The sequence below is a fragment of the Phallusia mammillata genome, chromosome 6, assembly GCF_965637545.1.
Source record: "Phallusia mammillata chromosome 6, kaPhaMamm4.hap1.1, whole genome shotgun sequence".
Classification (NCBI taxonomy): Eukaryota; Metazoa; Chordata; class Ascidiacea; order Phlebobranchia; family Ascidiidae; genus Phallusia; species Phallusia mammillata.
This window is the reverse complement of record NC_137257.1, coordinates 24,670,414-24,692,263: the sequence shown is the minus strand read 5'-3', so window position 1 is coordinate 24,692,263 and position 21,850 is coordinate 24,670,414. Positions and strand designations below refer to the sequence as shown.

Sequence of the window (21,850 nt, the reverse complement as noted above, 5' to 3'; positions counted from 1 at the left end):
TCTTAGGAAGGCATGGCCTGTTTGATGTAAAACAAATACATTTAGGCAATTCTATACTTGGGATCCATACACAAAAAATTGTAGTGTCACGACAAATGGAAAAAAACTCGCAAAACTTACGACCATCCCTCATAAGCTGCTGAACTACACACAATGCCCATTAGCTACCGAAACATATACTTTGCACACAATTGATGGAAGTGCAAGCAGTCAATTTATATTTTACAATTCAATCACTGTTCTGGTTTTACGCATATTCCGGTGTACAGTTCACTCAATTCCCAGAGTTTTTTGCAAGCGTCGTCGTCTTGCGCCACCTCGTGTACACCCGGATCCTCTTGACAGTTGGTGAAATATTTTCGCGACACATTTTTCAGCGAACGCGAAAGGGCGCAATGGAGCATGGTTTGGCAGCCCTCGTTTGTGTTCTGTGACGTAACAATATAATAAAAGCTGCACACAGCTTTGTTTGTTTTCGGCAATGCCGTTAAAATAGTTACCGCAAAAATCGTGACGAAATAAATAGCGAATAACTGACTTTTACGTTTTTTTAGATCTCTTTTTCTAAGGATCTAGTTTGCAACTTAACGAGCTTTTAAACCACAATCACTATATTTTAAAATCCAAGCACCAAAATCCCACCCCACCGAATTACAGACATGACTCACCTACGATACAACCAACATAAAGATCATAACAATCATGACCATTATCCTTTTATCAGAAGCCAAGATGTTGGTTCGAACTATGCCAGGACTCAAGCAGTTTGTTGTCACGCCGCGTTCTCCAAGTCTGCAAGCAAAAATTTGGGGGCATTACGACATTTACACGCATACTGTAGGAAAGTGTATGACATACAGTTGTTGATGTCGGCCTCAATAAACAATAAGTTACGAATAATTTGTTCACTGACCACGTAGAACGATACGCTATGTACAGACTGGACATAAGCCATACAATATCATTAGAAATTATTGCAACTATTTTAAGCAGGAATGAAAAGTTTTACTTGGTTAAAACCGGCGATACACGCGTATGTATCGGCGAACCCTGGTTGTGGAATTAAACACCAGAGATTGTCAGGAATTTACAACAATTCGCTGCTAAATCAACGCATAAAAGTTCGAATAACCGTTTATGCATGTTGCGTTTTCAGGGTTGTAGGTTTAAATCCCGACTTAACCTGGTAAATTCTCTAAAGAAAACCGAAGCACTAAATAATCAAACTAAAAAAGTAACTACCTTCGTGCAAGCTCCCTTGCAAACATGATGTTCATCAGCTTCGAGTTGTTGTAAAGAAGAATTTCGGGTTTTTGTTTCAACCTTCCCATCTGCTTGGTGGCGCAAAAGACTCCAAAGTCATCGGGTTTCAAATAATCCAGGTCCAAAGCGCACATGGAGTGCATAAATGAACTCACGTTGATGATGCGAGACCCTGGTCCGGATCGCTTCAGAAGATCTACAAGAATAAAACTATTTGATAAAGATTATTACTGACAACTTTACACTTGATCGTGCAAGTCAAAATAGCTTGTGTGTGAATCAGTGCTTCGCAACGGTTTTTACTCAAACAATACTTTTATTTTTTAAATTCATTTTGTACCTAACAACAGGTTGGTCAACAGGAAAGGACCGAAATGATTTGTCTGGTAAGTCAAGTCCATCTTGTCTTCGGTTTTAATTATTGGTTTTCCAAATATTGCAGCATTGTTGACGAGAATATCCAACCTGTAAACAAAACATGTTAACCCCAATAACGTTTAAATGAATTATGTTATATTTTTATATTTTCAACTTTACGGAACTAACAAAGTGGTAATGCAGCTACCTATATGCAAAATTTTGCTTGCCAAACCGTTTACCTCTCTTCGTTGTTGACCACGTGATTGGCAAACTCGCGCACTGACCGAAAAGAACTCAGGTCTAACGTCTTTAAAACGACATTCGATTCTCTACACCGCGAGTCAAAAAGCCAAAAAGACCCAGGCGTTTCGATCGCGAATTCCACAGCAATGGCATTCCCAGCCCTGTAAAATAACGTGAGTTTGTATCAAAGATTTTTACTATACCATGGCGCTCTGACTACATTGTGTTTGGTAGGTCAAAAAAAAAACGTTGTCTGCAGTGGGGTTCGAACCCACGACAACTGTGTTGAGGGTGGAGAATGTTAAGCAATAAACAGCAGCCTGTGTGCAAGCTACATATCTTAACTATAAATCGAATCGTCATCTATTCCTGGATCTTCATAAATCGAATCGTATTTAATTCAGGAAACCGTTTACTAACCAACTCTAACTAACTGATATCTCATAACCCTTATAATAACGGTGTAGCTACAGCGCGTTTACCTTCTCTCCACCAACTGTGCCCTCTACTTTGTCGCGCTTTGTAACGTCTTACCATTGCGCAGCTATCTCCGTCAAGTGCAATTTTAGTGCAATTGTGTTACTACGCAACTAACACTCATCTCAACTCAACTAGCAACCAATAATGATTATTTACCTCCATTGCGGCAGTTATAATAGCATTTTTTCCAGTCATGTCAACATCTTCTTTGAATATTTTCCACGATGCTTTAGTATAGAGTCGAATCACAGTCAGAGTGATAACGACGCCAATACCAATTCCATACTTAACTATTTGTAACAAGGCAACATCTACACAACAATGTAACTGTAGGTTAATGGTTGGTTTCCTGCAGCACCCGCAGCTTTTTAGGTGCGTGAGCATGCGGGTGACGTCAAAGTTATGACGTTTAATTTTTGAAAGGGAAGTACCCAAGCTAGTCGAATTATATGGCGTCAGTATCGAGTTACGGAATTCCCTAAATACATTTCGAACATTTCAGGGGGCTAGCGGCGTAAACGCTTGAGTTGTCAACACAAACAAAGTGGGATGCACATCTACATAACTATATTGACTTCATAATTCAGTTAAGTTTGCTAAGTACATTTTTTGGTAAAGGGCACAGTGCATAAAAGGTTGAGAACCACTGCATTTAGGCATCTATACAGGAAGGGTAGAATAAATCAAACAAATATAGCAACATAAGTTATCTGTCACTTGCGTTCCAGTGGAGGAATCGAAAAGAAACCGATCTTTTGACCTGGGAAACAAACGACAGCAAGAAACCAATGAGATGCTTCGTTGATCGGGATAAACACAAAATCCTTCTCAAATAAATCAATGTTGCGTGTCCATTTCTGCACCCTTCGATGACGTCGCTCCGAAGGGCTGAAAGGTAAGAAGTTTATGAGACAGGGTAAAGATTATTGAGCATGAGTTTTCATATGTAAGAAAATCTATTAAAATTTTATGTTTTTGTTGTAGATGCAGATTTTTAACTTAACCTTGCAGTTCATACTAAACTGTTGGGGTTAAATAAGTAAAATTTAGTTGATAGGCATGTGCCAAAACTGGAAGTTATGTTTGGTCGAGCAACGAGCATCTCATGTTAATGCTCAATACTTGGGCAGAGCACGTTTAGTGTATTGTGACGTCACAAACATTCTTAATAGCAATGCTCGGTACCGAGTACACAGGTTTTGGCTCGGCTCGGCCCATCCCTATTAATCGACATAAACAACAAATGCCCATGCTATAATCACATTAGACAGTAGAAAAGTGAGCAAAATTGATAGATTACTTTAGATTCTTGTCTTCATTTGCTTTTGCCTTCCCTGCTGGGTTCTGTGTTAATCGCTTGTAAAAGAAACAACTAAAAATGTGTGAGCGATCACGATCGAGTGGACTTAAAATCTCCTCCATGATGTATCTGAAAAGTTTAATAACTAACAAAATTCAGGATATTTCATTTGATTTCTGTTTCCCAACTTTTAAATTAAAACAACCAACTTTTACAAATGTAACAATTTACAGACACCAGTTAAAAGACTTAAGTTAGATTGTACATGTCCTTCAATGTGTGGGAACACCAGTGTGGGAACCACCAAAACAGGGGTGTGCAACTTTTGTTACTGTGGGGCCAAATACAATTGCCAAAATTAGATCGCGGGCTGCAACTGTGTATAACACAAGATGATTTACTTTGTTGCTTACCAAATATGCTTAACTACAAATAAAATTTGCATTTGATTTTAGCCACATATTGACAGATCGCAGAAAAATAGCTTCTGGTGCATTAACCTGCTCAAAAATATATAATAGTTTGACTGGTTTGCCAGTACATTTGAAGTCCAAGCGCCTCTGAGGGCTGCACAACCTTTAATCAAGGGTCGCATTTAGCCCGTGGGCCGCAGGTTGCACACCCCTGCACTAAAACTAAGGACACTGGTGTAAAAGTAGTAACATTACTTAAGATAAAAGTCGATTATGACATCATTAAGAAATTCTCCTTCATTGTGACAGAATTGATCTTCATTGGTGATCGTGATTCCTCCTTTGGCTGGTGGAGGGGGATAAATGGCAAGTCTGAAAACAAAAACAAAATGTTTAATAATGCCCAATCAGTGCTTAAACAAGTCATCTTCTAATGCAGATAAATTATCGGTCGCTTTTACACCACTGAACTATGTTTAATCACTCTGTTGGTGCAAGTGCACGGCCGCACGATCTTGTTATCGCTGCTTTTTTGTGTTGTTGCAATTGTCCCTTTAACAATAATTTGTCTTTCATATGCTATCATCCTGATGAAGGCATCTTGTATTGTACGTCAAAACGTCTATTATTTGTAATAAAAACTGCTAGAAGAGCAATGCTTGTTTATACATTATGCCTGGGAGGAACAGCTTATTTCAGTCATCTTAAATTCACTTATCTAAATCATTTTTTATCTTAGTAACTGTCTTTTGCAAATTATTGCTCTTCCGGCATTTTTTTGTTACAAAGTAAATAACTTTTTAACGCCCCCTTTTCATACACTTTATTCAAGCAAATGCCATGCATCAAATATAATTCTTATACAACTAGAGCCTGATTCCAATATAGCAATAGAAATGGTGGAATCTCACATTAGGTTTTCTTAAATTGCAATAAGGACACTTTTATTTTCTGGAAAAATGTTATTGGCTTTGAGAGGGTTTAGAACAGGGCTGCTCAAACTGTGGGTGGTGACCCAAATTGGGGTCACAAAACATCATGCGGTATAATGTCATTGTCACAATAAATGGTATACGTGCATAAATTTATTGTTTAAACATCATTCACAAGTATAGGCTATATGAAGAACTCTCTTTTTCAAAATGGGGTCGCAGAGCAAGAAAGTTTGAGAAGCCTGGTTTAGAACACTGGATGCAAAACTTAATCTTTTGAAAAACTGGAATATGTCATTAGGAATAAACAATAACTGTAGTATGATGGGCTTGAGTTTTAGGTTCAGTATATGAATTTAGAATTTGTGATCAATTGGATTGGAATTATAAAATTGCACATAAATTGTAATAAAACCATATTATCATGGCATGTTTAAAACTATCTACAATCAAAAAAAAAGAACTGAACTAAATTACAAACAAGTTTTATACCACTAAATGAAATTTGTATGACTAAAACAGAATTTTAAATGTCAGGTGAAACCTACTGTTTTCGCTGCCCTTGAAACACTGGATGAACATCAATGCATTCGTTCACTGCAACTGCTTGTGGCAAACAATTGCTTCTGGAACATGTAAAACGAATCAACTTTTGCTCAGGACTCATTCCCACTTGCAGTATCTGTGTCTGGTATTCAAAAACAGTTTCCTTAGGAGCAGTAATTTTCCTCTACAACAGTAAATAGAACCAACAGTAAACATTTAGTTGGTGAATAAGTTAACTATTAATGACAACAAGTGTTCAATGTCTGTGATAAAATGTGTCCATTAAAAAACATGCTCTCTATGAATTTTGTTTTGGATTAAAATCAAATCTCTTTTTCACAACTTGAGTTGAATTTTACATTTTTGGTGCACTTGGTGAAATTGCACAAGAGGCCTACAAAGTTCCTCCAACACAACACAAGAGGCCTACAAAGTTTTTAAGTTTCTGCAGGGTTGGGAGGTATAGGGGAATAGCTAAACCATGTAAACACATACAAATACATCAAGAGTTTTAAACACAGCGAAAAAGTTGTGCAGTGTTATTGTTGTGTATGATTTTAACAAGACAAATTCAATGAGCCACATGTAGCTTGCATATTGTATTTTGGTTGATGCAAGACATACACAAATCTCATAGGACATACAGTATTCAACAACATTACGTTTGGGCGGCTTACCGTGTGTTTTGCCACTTGGGAACTTCCAACAGGAGAGCCCACTATCATAGACTTGCCACAGTGATTCTAAAAAGTTTTTAATAAATGTCTACTGTTTTACGGTATTGTTGCCACAAAAAGTTTTTAAGGTATGACAAAAACTGTGGTTTCTACTCAGACAACAAAATGATGTTTAAACCTATTAAAAAGCTCTTTATTTGAGCAAAAATACTTGAGCAGGTGATTGATGTGGTGATAATTCTTTTGATATGTTGGTTTTTCGGAAGTGTTGGACAAGTTCTGCATTAGCAATTCGACACTGTCGGTTGTTCGATTCAGTTTGGGTAAGTTTCGCCACAAAACTCTGCAACAATTTGAGCTCATATTAATTAGGTTCCTGGGAAAACAGAAATGTACAAACAAATACATCCATGAAAATAAATCTATCAAACATTTTTTGTGTGTCAAGTCATTCATAGAGCTCCGAGGTTATTGTTTCGAACAAAACCAAAAACATCTCTTGTTACATAAACACACATATATAAGAGAACTCATTTATCACTGGGGTCAGTCATGCAGTGTTCAGCCGAGCAATATTAGTACACTGGTACATATGTAACAATACATCAGGCCTGCAAGAGGTGTTGTACCAAATCAAACCCTCATTTCTAAAAATTAAAATCTTGCCTCTTGTGGTATTAAAACTAGAGATGTACCGAATATTCGGTTTGCCGAATTTATTCAGCCAAATTGGCCGCTTTTGTGAAGATTCGGTTTCGGCCGAATAATTTGTTGTGATTGGGCCGAAACATGTGTTAAAAAACACAAATTTAAAGCGTTAAACATGTTATTTTAACTTAATAAGGTCTTTCAAACCACACAATCTTTCACACTACACTTTAACTAAAATTGCATCAATTATTATATATCTTTTAAAATATGGTTTTTCCCACTCTAGACAAAAGATCCATAAATCGTTGGCAGGTTGGCAACCATGCTTGAGGCAATGTTAAACCCCACAGAACTAAAATGAGGATGAAACACAACCATTTTGCACTAATTGCCTGGTAGATAAACATTTTTTATGTCAAACACAAAGCGTATGACTTCACTTGCTGTCATGAATGATTCAGTTTATTCTGCAAAAACTGCCAAACATTCGGTTTTGGCTGAACTGAAATTTTGAGTACATCACTAATTAAAACACACGACACAAAAAGTTTGATTCTGTGCAAAAGCCCCTTGCACAACTGGTATACTGTTATTTCTTGACATAATTTTCATGAAAAAATGGCAATGTAGTAAATATTGAAGCAGTTTATAAATCTAACTCAACATGCCCAAACCTGGGGTTTTTGTAGTTTTCTACGTAGGAAGTCAAGTTTTTGTGGAATTAGATCACCTTGAATAGAGTGCCATTGTGAGCAAATGTAAAAAATAATGAAGATTTGGTCATCTACAATAAAACACCCAGCATAAAACATTAGTAGTCACTTTATTCCAACAGTTTTTTAATTATTTTATTCTAGGAATACTTTAAAGCAGTGGTTCACAACCTTTTTCGATAAATTCCTCCCTTAATAATACAGAATATTTTTATTCCATCCAAATATGCCACAAAGTAAATGCTAAACCATACAACATATAAAATTGGGTCTATATTCAACTATAAGTTAGTGTCTATTTACAAACCACATATACAAAGTATAGTAAATTCCCCCCTGTTTGCGAACCACTGCTTTCAAGCACGGGTAGTGGGGTAAAAAAGTTAAGAATGATGCACCAACCTCAAAGTTATTTCATGAAAAAACAGCCACTTAATTTTGAGGCTAGGCAATTCCAATTTCTTTTTAATCACTGTACAAGTAAAAAAAAAGAAACCAATTTGTTATTTCACTCCAATAGCAATCCTACCTGTCCCCCCTGGGTCAAAGTAGGGAATTTTGCCAGGCACCATTCCAAGTTGGCTTCTTAACGAGGGCACAAAATCATTTTCAATGGTGAAGAAAATACACGCTTGTGGATCTTCTACTGACAGTTCAACTTTGGAAATTGCATACCATGGAATCTGGACTATGCAATTTTGCATCGTCATGCTGATGTCTTTACCGCTCCACTGTAAAACAAACCCAGCAAACTTTTGAGGCATTTTTACAAATAATTTGTATTCTACATGTATCAAAATGTATCTGTTACATTATAGCAAACGGCATAAAAATGGTGCAATTATTTTCAGATTCTTAATGACAATTTATCAGAAACCATTAACCCAAACTTTAAAAAGTTTTGTCCATATTCTGTTGCATCTTTATTGGCATATAAAGAAAAGCTTAACAGTACTAGATACACTTTAATTAAGAAGCAATTTTGCTACAAAGGTATACATAACACATTGTTTTCCACTTAAATTTGTTTTGCAAAACAAATATCATTGACCTGTAGTAACCTTTTGCTGTGCAGAAGCCGAATGACTGTTTAATGACCTTTGACACAGTTTTCAATAGCCTACAGTCCTTAGATTTTAACAATATTGATTGGCCTAATTCATACAAGACTCAAGTATTGATTCTCGAATTACTTTTCAAAATAAAGAAGCTATTTTGTGAAGAAAAATCGTTCTTAAATGTGTTTGATATCTATGAGTTGACCTTCAGACAACAACCATTTATCACATCTACCGGAGACGAATTTCACGAATTTTATGATAATCATCAACATTTTGCTCGACATATAACAAACCGAAGTACCATTTATCGAGTTTCAATCACGTCGAATGTATGAAACCTACGCTAAAACTGAAAATACGCATGCCAAACCTAATAACACCATATAGCATTGCTACACTAAAACAGCTGATTTTTATTAACCGAAAAGACTGCAGTACGTCTGATAATGTGTCACAAATCAGAAAACCTCCCACTTTGCATTAAATCGCTGCAATTGTACACCAATTAATCATCCTCTTGGGATTTCCTTGCTTTAACGCTCAAAGATTTACATACTCGGGGCTTTAAAGGTTACTATTTGAGCAATCAGGGTAAATATGTAAATAACAAACGAGAAACCCAGTACAAACAACTATTTAAATTTTCATCACATTAAGACTTGTATTTATATGACCTTAAGTACCATCAACCTAAAAACAAATATTTTGGGGTTAAGCGGTGAAAATGGGTAAATCAACTAAAAAGTTACAAAATACTTTTTAATTCTTACACCAACCAACAAAGTATGAAACTCGAATTTTATGTACTATACTAAGTACAGCATTTTTAAAAACTTCATATTTTAGGGATCTGTCAGTAATCCACTGGGTCATTCGGGGTCAAACTTCAGGAGGAACCAATTGGATAACAAACTATTATTATTGAGTTACGATTTACAAACACAATTATTCAAAACAGCATTTTTTCCTAATGTTTACCCTGCTCTGCACAGGCTCCTTGTGGTGAAACTGTCCAATGCAGACTGACTTAAGTAAAACACAGAGCGTCGCAGTTTTCCATGCAGGCAAGGTTTTCTGACCTGCTGCTGGTATTTGAGAAGTTGTTTCTGTAGTGAACTGAACTGAAATGAAAAATATACAGATGGTGACATTGCTGCGAATTTTAGTGTGTTTAAATGAATATTTTGATACAACAATGTATCAATTGCTAATAACTACTGTTTTTACCTGGTTCATCTTCGTTTAGAGATTCTTTTCTTCTTTTGCATGGAATCGGAGAGTCGTCACCATTTCTGTAAACAAAAACAAAAGTGAATGTAGCGTAAAGCTAATGACAATGTGATTGAATCTATTTATAAAACAAGAGAAATAATAGAAAGGTGGTTTTCCTATATACTGCCAATTAATATATTCTATGATATATTTAAAATTTACTCTATATACTACTTGATCTACAAACATGATTGGCAAAAACGACTGGCCAAAGGTAACCACTGGGCCGATCAGGTTAAAATTTCAAACAGCAAACAAGGAACCCACTACAAGCAATTGCATGCACCAACCAACAAAGTATGAAACTCCTGGATCATGTACTATAGTTCGCAGAGCTGTTTAAATTTTACACTTGGGGGGGTGTGGGTAAACCTGTGGGTAAGCTGGGTCATTCTGGATCAAACTTCTGTAGGGGCAAATTTGGATAACTACCCAACACGTGTGTAAATTTAAACAAGTTTTAAAGACTCTTTCTTGACCAAACGTGTGGAACAAACCAGCGTTACGCAAAAAAATATATATATATACAAAAACATCATGTGTCTCTTTCAGAAATGTGACCCATAATTACAATATAATGTAGATTTTTTGTTGGTCAGCCGTCACACATATCAAAATTAAAAAGTGGCTACCCAAATCATCTGCAATTAGAAGATGATACGCTGTGCATAGTTACTTGGTTTAAACAACAGACATTAGAAATTGTTACAGTCTACTTACGTGTGAACTTGTTGCAGAAAGATTGATTCATGTTGCTTGGGAGAATTGTTGCAAGTGGTTTCCGAAGTTGTATTATCTTCAGATGGCTGTACTTCTTAAAAAGCAAATGTAAAATATCATTCAGGCGCAATTAGTCCCATAAAAGCGGTGAATTTTTACATTTTTACTGCTATTACTATAGTAATGTATAATAAATGTTTGTGATGTCACAATACACCAAGCACCAAACGATAACGTGAGATGCTCAGGGCTCAATCTAACAGAACAATTGCTGTTTTTGGCCAATAACAAATGCAAAACTATATTGTAAGCATTCAAAAAGGCTTTCATAAGTTTTGTTTATTGACTGCTATTTGGCATTTATGCACATTATGACATAAATTAGGAGCCTAGAAGTAAAAAAGTACCTTCAATTTTCTGTTTTTTTCCAGATTCTTTTCCAACGTCTGTTTCAACTTCAGCTTCGTCACTTGAATCCGAGATTGTTATGAATTCTGTTGAAAAAAATTGCATGACAAAATCATTTTTGTAAATATTTTTATGATATGATTATTTTATGTACCAGATTTGGAGTTGTTGTCTTGTGGAACAAGGTGGCAACTCTTTTTCACTTTTAGAGTTTCATTTCTCGTCTACAAGATACAAAAACAAGTTCACAATATTTAACAATCTATACCGTATCCCTTAAAAAAGATTATTGCCATGTTCATGACAGCATTTTCAAATCACCATGTTAACAAGACATTTGTTGGCCGAGGGGCGGGAAGTTGGCCGAATGGCCTGGCGCGCCTGACCCATATACAAAACCTGATCAGGTTTCGTCCCCCGGGAGCATCCTGGGTTCGAATCCCGTGAACGACAAGGGGCAATTTTCAGTTCTAGGACTGCCGCCTGATTGTCGAAAAATACAATAAAAAAAAAAAGACATTTGTTTATAAATAAGGTATTTTGCAACAGTTTAAAAGCAGCAGTTGCCAACCTTTAAACCTAGAATATTTAGGGTTATTTTTGGTATGTTGAGTTGGGTTGAGTTTATTTTGCCTGTAAAGCAAATCCTAGAAGCACAATTGCGCTAAAATATTCAAAAAGCGCTCCTAAGCATGAACTAAATGCTATTTGGTGCTTTATGCATCTAAAAAGCTAACAATACTCAGTTAAATAGGCTGGATCCTGTGAAACTTTCTGGAATGGGACTCTCCATGTTGGTCCCATGTAACAACATGTGACGCATTATAACAAGTGTTTGGTATCGACTAAGACAGGGGTGTCAAACTCAAACAACTTTGAGGGCCAAAAACAAACTTTTAAGTAAGTCGAGGGCCACACTATCGAAATGTTCGTTAAAACGTAACATAACAACAAATAACATTGCATAATTAAAAAGAAAAATGTTCACAAATGCTATTAAGTACATTAAAAAAAAATTGTGATAAACAACAAACATCTACACAGTGTAGCAAAGTGAAAGAACCAACTGTGCTTCATTGCTTTGTGTGAAAACAATGCCATACTATGATGCAACAATCGCAATTGCTGATTCTAAAGATGGGTTATTTCGATCTTTGGATATACCACTAATAGAGAATGATTTTATTATGTGAACTCACTGGTCTGACAGGGAATTTCGCCTGAGTAAAACACATAACTTCTAAAAATTACTTTGTGGGCTGCACTAAAACTCTTGGAGGGCCGCATGTTTGACACCCAGGTCCTAAGATATTTATTGAAACCGTCTGGAATTGACTTGCCCAGATATGGTAACCTTACCTTAGATGCAAGAAAGCTGTGGAATTCGCTTGCACCATTATGCTCTCCGTAAAATGTGCTAGCATTCAACCTACAAAAAAATTAAACTAAATTTAGCACGAAACAATTGTTGAAAAATGACATAAAGATGGCCTAAGAGGTAGTGATGGGACGAGTACTCAGTATCGAATGATTTCAGTGGTATCGATACTCGTACTCGATATCGCAACATTTTGCCTCAGTTTTCGATACCAACAGATGATACCGAAGGCCGGGTTACACTATAAGAATACGGGTATTTTTCTGCCAATATTTGATTCAGACAGCACATAATCAGGAAAAAGTTCCACCAGGTTACAGATATTTTTTTCCTATCATGTGGAAATTTTTCTACATGATTCTGCATGTGTGCGTGCGCGCATGTACCCTGGCCATGGCAGCTAAATTAGCCAGTGATATACAACTAAGTACAACAATATATTAAGTACTCGTACTTGGTATCAAAGGCTGTTTTGACCACTTGTGTTTTACTGCGCAAACAACCTAATTAGCATGACTTGGATGAAAATAAAAAAATACCTTCGACTTTGTCTTGGTTTAACTTTGGCATGACTTGAAGAACCACCCAAACGAACCCTTGTCTGAGTAGTTGGTTTCTGCTGGACAAAACAAACAAACTGATGATGACAATAACCAGGATCAACTTTCCATATGTTAGTAATAAAATTACATTAATGTTAAAATAATGACAAGCTAAGCAAGAGGTAAGGTAGGTACATAACCATGAAAACTACTGAATTTAACAAACCAAAATATCTTTTTCATAGGACCAAAACATACGCATAAAACAGATAACACAATGATTAGTTACAAACCTGAAGAGAGGTGACTTGTATCGGTCTTATCGATGATTTTGAGCAACATTTGTATTTTGAAGGTTCCTTTAGTGTAGCTCCACAGTTTGAACAAAGCATTCGTTTTTCACTGACTAACTGTAAAACAACTGTAGTAATCATCATTAAGAAAAAGGCATATTCCATGGGATATGCTACATTGTAGGTTTCACTATATTTTGTACCATGGCATACCAAGCAATTAAATCTCTGTGGACTTACATAGTTTACAAAATTCCACAAAAGTAGCAAGTACATAGATGTATATGAAACCCCTACGAAGTTATTAATGTTTTATTTATATACCTGTGGCATGTTTTGAGTGGAATCAGTGGTAGGTTGAACCATAATTACTGGTGTCCCCTGAACCAAAACATTGTTGTTGTGTGGAGATGTTGTAAAGGTCTGGATATGAACAGGTACTCCAACCTGCTTCGGACTTTGCTTGACAAACTGATTTCCATTTTCAGCAACAGACGACAATAAGTTGATGTTGGCATGTTTGGTAGATGGTAGTCGAACTAAACAGACATTTTTTGTGTAAATACAAGTTTAACAAATTTGTGACCGGATGTAAAACGTCTACAGCTTAAATATCATTGAGTATTAGGCAAAAACGCTTACTTAATATTTTTTGTGAATTCCCGGGCTCTTGGTTCATTGTGAAGTGACCGGATTACATAAACTCAAAACATATTTGGAATACTGGCAACGTCGTCGTTTTGCAGGGCCAAGTCGCAGCAATTTACAATAACATTGCAAAGCCACAAAAACGCATCTTTAACCTCGTGAAGTTTCTTACTTGCTTGAGAGTTAAGAATCAGCTGCATTAGTACGTCGTGTCGCGTGTCTCGTTATTATTTGCATCGCGACATCGTTGTCACGAAGACGACAAAATGAAAAATGGAGAAATAAGCGACAAGCACAGTTAGGTTAACAATAGTCTTGTTTAAATGTGTTTTCAAAAAGATATAATTCTTAGCTGTAACCGTTTACTTAAGGTAGTCGCATTATTTTAGTTTACTTGCAGAGATTATCGCAATTGAAGAAATGAACGGTTTTTCAAACGCAAAAACATGGTCACATCTCTTTGCTAAATGTGACAAATTGCGTTTTTTGTTTAGCATTCTTGAAATACCTTACAAAAGTTATAAGATCAACGATCAACAAAAAAAACGGCAACTAAATATTCTACTTCCTTTTCCATCCATGTTCAAGTTTTAGCAGTCAACTGGTGATTTAATAAATAACAATAAAATTTCTATTATTGGTAATTAACATGAACTGGATTGAATTGGATTACTATGGTAACGACGTTAACAGAAAATTTTGCCAACTTTTGGTTTTTTTAGTGAAATTTTAGGAAATAAATTTCTGCTCGTAATTAATTTGGTTTATAGAACTTATTTGCTTAAACACAATTTAACGCTTGTTTCAAAAAATCCTGTTTATTAGAACAAACATCCCAGATACGAAAAACAAGTTGTCGAAGTAAGAAAATTCAGTTTAAATTTTATCGTCGCTGTCAGAATCAGTAAAACGATTCATCTTCATCCCACAATCCCCGGATAGTTAAAAGCTAGAAACAACAACAAAAGCATTTAGCAAAAATATTTCTAAACAACTTTGAATAAAATTCCGAAATGTCGATGAAGTTGTGACGTCATTATGTTTACGTCACTATTATTTTTACAGGATTAATAAAACGTTGAGTTAAAAATCAGAACAGACAATCTTACGGGAAGTCCGAGTCTTTGGAGTTCTTCGCGTAAAATCTGTTTCCCATCATCAGAAATTCCGCAACGCTCCAGCCACAACTCCCGCACATTGTTTAAACAATCACGAATAAATCCGAGTCCATCATCACCGAACTCGTTGAAACTCAGATCAAGAAATTCCATCTGCACAAGATTTGAGCAGTGATGTAACTATGATATAGATTAGACAATTTATGTTATTTCCTTCCGTGTTATATATTGTTATTTAAAATCTTACCGGGGTTTTGAGGTGTTTGATTTCTTCACACAAAACTTTTAAACCAGTCGCAAAAATCCCGCACCTCACCAGCCTCAACTTCCGCACATTGTTTAAACAATCACAAATAAATCCGACTCCGTCATCACCGAACTCGTTTTCACTCAGATCAAGAACTTCCATCTGAGCAAGATTTGATGATTATTTGCTGCAAAAATTTAATTTTCAAAAATGATTTCTATGGTTGAAATGTCACATGACCAGTGACGTAATTGTGACATTAATAAGTTACTTTATTTCACTTTACTTTCGGGTTTTTATTATCATTAAAAATCTTACTGGGGTTTTGAGGTGTTTGATTTCTTCACACAAAACTTTTAAACCAGTTGCAGAAATCCAGCACCACTCCAGCCCCAACTTCCGCACATTGTTTAAACAATCACAAATAAATCTGACTCCGTCATCACCGAACTCGTTGAGACTCAGATTAAGATTTTCCATCTGCGCAAGATTTGATGATTATTTGTTGCAAAAATTTAATTGATAAAAACTGATTTCTATAGTTGAAATGTCACGTGACCAGTGACGTAATTGTGTTAATTAATTTACCTGTTTAAGTTTTTGTAAAACAATGAAATAATATTCAAGACATACCTTATGTTTAGGATTCGAGATTCCTTTACAAATCATCTCCAGTGATTCTGAGTTCAGGTTGCAACCGATAAGATCCAGCTTCTCAAGAGGTCGATCCAATTTCGGGAGCATTTGACCCAAGGCGTGAGCTGTACTGGATGTGATGGGGGTGAAGCTGAAATTGAACTTCACAGGAAGAAACTTCGCAAGGAAATCCTTCTCATCATCTGAGCATTCTTGTAGGTCACTCAGCAGATCTAACAAAAAAGTTGCAGACACATTAAAATGTCCAGTAAGAGAACGTGCATCTGCATTTATAGTTGCAGATATAACACTTAGGAGTTATTGCACTACTTATAATTACGACTAAAATGCACAACTGGACTTTCATCGTATCATATTTTTTTCACATATGCGTGCCTTTTACTGCAAAAAAAAATAGTTTAAAGCGAACGTTAGCTTACCTGGTTATTGGCTACAATTTTTCCCCAAGGTTTCAGGCAATAATAACTATTAAGGGGGAAAATTTATAGAAAATTACGAGAGAAAATGAAACGCGCCCTACCTCTGCAACTCGTGAACTAATACTGATCAGAAAATTTACTGTTTGAGCAAATGTTCTTTAAAAACAATCTTGTATTTGTGACGTAATATAACCTTTGTTGCACTTTGTTATATCACACGTGCCAGTTATCACAGTAATGTTTACACTTTGCAGCAATTCTTACTAACACTTTTTGAAACTAATTTACTTTTCGTGTTTTAACAGTTTAAAGAAAATAAAAACCGTGGTTCATGTACAATACGTTTTTGTGCAGCATTACAATACAGATGAAACATGTATTGCGAAAGGAATCGGAAATTCGGGCTTCAACGACCATGCTTACGTGTTGCAACGACCACAATGGAGTCAAAAAAATAAACAAGTGCAACTAAATTTATATGTGTCTTACCTATCAGTTGATGCTCATCCATGTCACGTTTCATAAATTCGGTGAGCTCAGTGCAAAACTTTTCAGACTTGCCTAAAATAACAAACTAGTAGACGATTGCAGGACTAAATTTAGTTATTCAAACGCTGGTGCGTGTATATGTACACATATTTCCAAAATTTAATGTATTTCAAGAACGAGCATTTGAGCAAATCAAAATGGCACAGAAATGTGCAAGCATAAATGTGCGCATATTTTTTGAAAATGTGTCAATGCCAAATGCCCAAATTGCGTTTATTGTCGCTCACTTCTCGGGGTAAATTCCAACCTTCTAGGGACTATTTTTTCTTTACCACGTACAGATGGTGCGTTTTTTTGCTAATTTTTTACGCATTTATTACCGCTAAATTTTCGCAGTTGTGTCCTGTACTTTTTATGCCACTTTGTCATGATGTACTCTTTGTTGCACCAAGGTGTACGTGAATAAAATACATTTTCTGCAAGGAAGGGAGCCGATATTAGACACTCTAAGAGGAAAATTTCATTTCCAACGTATACTTCCGCTACATGATATGACAGAAAACAAGCGGAACGCTGCATGAGATGTTTGAGTTCCATTGGACTAAATGACTAATAGCAGGTGAACAATATGTATACACAGATAAAGTAGGTTAGTGGATCCTCGCACGTACAGTAACAATAAAAAAAAAAAAAAAAAAAATGGTTGCAAACATACCATGTGACCACTTGAGGCAGTATTGATCTATTTATCACAATGCTTAAATGTGAAATATTAAAAATGTTAATATTGGAATATAAAGGGTCTACATTAGCGAGATGTCGCAAAACCTATAAATCGGGTACAGTTGTAATATTTTTAATATGTCCACAGTCATTACACGTTTGCATTTTATAACACGTCATTGTTAAAATTACATACTATTGCAGAGGTGACATGTCAAATTTGGGTAAAAACGTTTGAAAATAGTGGTTTGACATTTTCGACTTTAGCCTTTACCTTGAATCGCCGCGCGGACCAGCACGATCGCTGGCCAAACCAAACGTCGGCTTTGGACGTGGATAGGCCTCAAAACCACAATGGTAAGCGGGCTTAAAATTTGGGCCTGAACCATTAGTTTGGAAAATTAACTTCGTTTTATGCAAACTGAGGTCCAAACCCGTCTCAATTGGCAATTTCGATCTCAGAGAAATCTCCACGCAGAAGTTTTAACAAACAATAAAAATGTAGTTTAAAACAGGGCTTCTCAAACTGTGGGTCGTGACCCCAATTTGGGGCAATATAATTTTGGGGTCGCGAAACAACATGCGTTCATATGTCATTGTCACACTAATTGGCATATGTGCGCAAATTTATTGTTTAAACATCATTTACGTGTATAGGCTGTTACCCATCAAGGGGTACAAAAAATACGTAAATTATTTTTTCCATGTTGTCCGTTGCACAACCTAAGACACTGCCTGTACACTTACGAGCCCTGCCGTGTCGATAACCTAATATTCGACTTACCTTGTCTGTGGTCACCTCCAAGCAAAAGTCCACACATGAAGCGTCGAACCATTGACCAGTGGCTTTCATGGACTACCTGGTGGATGATGCTGTCAAACTCCTGATCAGGCATTTTCATGCAGATGTACAAGGCTGCAAACACTTCCTGCAACGACTGATGTGTGAAGTAGAATGTTGCCTTGTCTCCTTCGAATAGGTTTGTCCATGAAGCAACCTTGATGACGAAATCTTGTACATTTGCATCTTTCAAACCAGTCTTTTTTAAATTTTCATAAGTAAACACAACAGTTTGGCGACTCATTCCGTCGTAAGCCATTCCACCAAGTGGTTCGATGAGTTCATGAAATTTTAAACCTTTTTTGTAAACAGAGTTTTCAAGTTCGTGTAAAAATTGTAAGAACACTTTGGTTATTGTGTTAAGTTGGTCAACATTGCCACTCAAACCAGCGTAAACCACCAATTGTAACAGCAACGGGTTGTGACAAAGTTCAATTAACTGTGGTGCATTAGTGTTTAATGTTTTCCACAAATGATCTGCTTGATCCCCGGCAAATGCTTTAAATAGTTTTCCCATGCCATCTGTAGGAAGATCTCCAACAACAACGGTGACTTTTGGGCGCAGGTAAGGTGGAATCGAAAGGATTGCATGAGGCCGGGACGTAAATATTAACAGGGATTTGCTAAACAAGTTTTTGCAGCAAAGATTAGCAACTAGCTGCTGAATTGGTGAAGGTTTTTCATACGACATATCGGCTTGCTTTATGTTGCTTAGAGAAAACGACCATTGATCGTAGCCATCTAAAACAATAGCGCATTTCTCTTGATTTTTTAACATCCATTGAAAAGCATTATCTTTAGTTGTTTGGTTTAAATCTTTAAAGGGAAAATCAATGAGTAGCTGCTGAGGAGTGAGAACCGTTTCATAACCTAGATCCATAAACCTCAGAAAAATCACCAGAAAATGTGCAGCTCTTTTTGTCAAGGCCAATCTCTTGGCAAGTGTTGTTTTTCCGCAGCCTGGGGGACCAATTAGAGCCATAAAACCGATGCCCATCATAGCTGTCAGTAAATTATGAAAGTCAATCTTTTTTGAAGCATCAAACTTTTTGATCTCTTTACCCACTGTGGATGGATGGAAAGGCTCCTGTTTGGGATGATTCTTGATATTGAAGATGTTGCTTTCAGCCAAGCTCTGATAAACATCAGGAAGTGTAGACTGACCGACAGTCAAACCAGGGATAACTTCGATGGGTTTAAGTTTTTCCAATTGTTGCTGTTGTATTTCCTTTGCAGCTTCTTCTAAAATACTTTCTGTGAACACATTGCAGCAAAGTTGGTGTAGTTTCGTGAGGTATGTATGTTAGGAAAGTATCATATTGATTAAAGGCCAGATTTCACTGGGTTTTTAATTTCACCTTAGTTTTTACTTCCAACTACAAACATAAGCTTAAACTAAGATTATAATTTTTCTTAGATTACAATTGCTTCAAAATGTATCTATGTTATACATGTGATTTTACAGTGGATCCCACAGCTGTCGAACCTATTAGCAGCATGATTGATTTTGCACTACACCATATATTAAGTAAAGGATTATAGGGATAAAACCTTCACATTAAGGCATGGTATTCACAAAAGACCACACACAAAATTATGTTGCCTTTGTAGCAACTTAAGGGCAACTTTAAATTCAGACAAAATAACTCGGTAACTCAACTGATAAAATATGATTGGCAAGATATATTACCTGCACAAGATTCAAAAGGTTGACTCGATGTTTTGCTGCCATAATGATCTGTAAATCAATATTTTCTTTGAGTTCTCATGGTATTGATAAAAACAACAAACAAATTAACTGTCTTTTATAAAAAGTATAAACTTACCAATATTGCCAGCATTTGCATTTACTGTGGAGTCCTGAAAACTGCAATCCTTGAAATGGTTGTACACATGTGTTTCTAGAAAAAATCAATAGTAAACCGTCACAAAATTATTATATAACATAATTCACCTACCTAAATGTTGTTGTGCTTGAGGTTTCTGAAAAACATTCAAAGTAATTAATTGGAAATATAAGTTGGTGATGCATTTTTTAACTTTGAATTGGATTTTCCATATATTTCTAACTGAAATATTCTATGTTAAAGTTAATGATTTACTACAAAAAGCATTTGACCTAATAACATTAGCAAAAACAAATAAGTCCTGACACACATGTATATGTTATTTGGTGACAGTGTAAGCATCAAACCTTAAAATTTGTATAATCTTTTTTAACATTTTAATTTTTAGATAGCAAAATCAAGGAAAATACTCCCAATCCTTTGCAAATATGAACAAATCTTGTCCTAAGTCTGTTTGAAAACATATAAAACTTTTACTAGAAAACCAAGATAAATATACAAACACTGACAAATTGAAAAGCCATGTTGTGTCAAAGTTCGAACAAATGGTTTTTATTTATGTTTTGCAATGTGTGTACATTGACCTGCAGTATGCCTGTTTATGTTACCATGCTGAACGACCTTTCGATATTCTTTTTATCATTATGGTAAATGATCAATCTTTTGCCTAAGTCAGGGGTTGGCAACGCCAACCGATTTGCATGTTTATGTTAAAGTAACAATTAAACGTGTTACACTACTTGTTTACAGTTTTTATTATGCTATTGTCTTCAAATTAAGCCTTACATGCACAAAACACTCTGCTTTCTCTTTGAACTTTAGGATTAGAAACAATAACAACAATTTTAATTCATAAACTATAATCTTTTAAACTATAATCTGAAGTTGCTTGACAATGGTTAAAAAAGTGTGCATAATATAATTGAAAACAGTTCAATAAATCTGCATATGTAGCAACTACTAGGTATTTTTGTTGTTTTATCAAACTGTTTGTGCATTTATAATTACATATTATATTCACCCAAACAATAATCTGCAAAACTTTAACCCGTGTGCAACGATTATTGTATGCCAGGTCCATTATAGGCGTTATACCAAATTAGCGAGTCACCAAGCATTCCCATATATAGCCTGCATCTATCAAGCATTTTATAGCAAGGTGGGCAAGCAAACTTCAGGGAAAAAATACAAAAAAGGAAGAACCACTACAAACAAATAGAATAAAATTAAAAAGTGTCTTCCTGAGGAAGAGGACCCACCCATAAACAAAAAATCTCCTAACCTCGTTTGGATCATCACTAGTTTGAACGCCACCTTCTGTGGTATTCTGCTCCATCAGATGCAAATGTTAAGATTGGCAAATCCAGGTTTCCCCAGTTCTGCCGATTTGTAATAATGTGAAAAAAGTTTTTGAACTTAGCAGTTTAAATAGAAGACAGAAAAACAAAGAGCTAAAAGTACAAACAATAGTTTTAAGAATGTATTTCTAAAAATTCTACAACAAAAAATGCAGCATAACCTGGTAAACAGAAAAGGTCACTGTACCATACAAAAATAAACAAGCTCAAATTTCATTAACTTGGTGGCTCTTAGAACCATGACCATTTAG

At 35.8% G+C, this 21,850-nt stretch overlaps 2 protein-coding genes and 1 pseudogene across 3 annotated transcripts; all 3 read right to left on the bottom strand.

The window, feature by feature from the left end:
• Positions 1-195: 195 nt before the first annotated feature.
• LOC145234551 (retinol dehydrogenase 14-like) lies at positions 196-2,311 on the bottom strand. Its single transcript, XM_080099266.1, has 6 exons — positions 2,301-2,311; positions 1,863-2,027; positions 1,604-1,728; positions 1,243-1,459; positions 669-792; positions 196-428 (listed from the first exon to the last, which is right to left on the bottom strand). The coding sequence occupies exons 1-5, from the start codon at positions 2,309-2,311 to the stop codon at positions 669-671; spliced, it is 642 nt and encodes a 213-aa protein (XP_079955392.1). The 3' UTR covers positions 196-428.
• A 352-nt stretch (positions 2,312-2,663) lies between these two features.
• On the bottom strand, positions 2,664-14,063 carry LOC145233214 (uncharacterized; annotated as a pseudogene). Its single transcript, XR_013861043.1, has 18 exons — positions 13,895-14,063; positions 13,577-13,791; positions 13,253-13,369; positions 12,957-13,033; positions 12,399-12,468; positions 11,194-11,263; positions 11,039-11,125; positions 10,632-10,725; positions 9,867-9,931; positions 9,618-9,760; positions 8,108-8,309; positions 7,540-7,649; positions 6,426-6,557; positions 6,215-6,280; positions 5,540-5,679; positions 4,315-4,431; positions 3,647-3,775; positions 2,664-3,234 (listed from the first exon to the last, which is right to left on the bottom strand). The product of XR_013861043.1 is annotated as an uncharacterized LOC145233214 (transcript).
• A 649-nt stretch (positions 14,064-14,712) lies between these two features.
• Positions 14,713-21,577, bottom strand: LOC145234550 (NACHT, LRR and PYD domains-containing protein 9-like). Its single transcript, XM_080099264.1, has 11 exons — positions 21,524-21,577; positions 20,353-20,377; positions 20,221-20,295; positions 20,085-20,132; positions 18,338-19,648; positions 16,831-16,902; positions 15,899-16,134; positions 15,584-15,745; positions 15,266-15,427; positions 15,010-15,171; positions 14,713-14,849 (listed from the first exon to the last, which is right to left on the bottom strand). The coding sequence occupies exons 1-11, from the start codon at positions 21,575-21,577 to the stop codon at positions 14,802-14,804; spliced, it is 2,355 nt and encodes a 784-aa protein (XP_079955390.1). The 3' UTR covers positions 14,713-14,801.
• Positions 21,578-21,850: the final 273 nt, after the last annotated feature.

Bases quoted from the DNA above. Each gene is read 5' to 3' on its own strand.
- LOC145234551 (XM_080099266.1), bottom strand. The intron at 1,460-1,603 runs GTACAAAATGAA...TTATTCTTGTAG, and splicing joins GTTGACCAACCTGTTGTTAG to ATCTTCTGAAGCGATCCGGA. The intron at 793-1,242 runs GTAGTTACTTTT...TTTTGCTTGCAG, and splicing joins GCAAGGGAGCTTGCACGAAG to ACTTGGAGAACGCGGCGTGA.
- LOC145234550 (XM_080099264.1), bottom strand. From the start codon at position 21,577: ATGGAGCAGAATACCACAGAAGGTGGCGTTCAAACTAGTGATGATCCA. The intron at 19,649-20,084 runs GTAATATATCTT...ATGTGTTCACAG, and splicing joins ACCTTTTGAATCTTGTGCAG to AAAGTATTTTAGAAGAAGCT. The intron at 15,172-15,265 runs GTAAGATTTTAA...AATCTTGTGCAG, and splicing joins TCAAACACCTCAAAACCCCG to ATGGAATTTCTTGATCTGAG.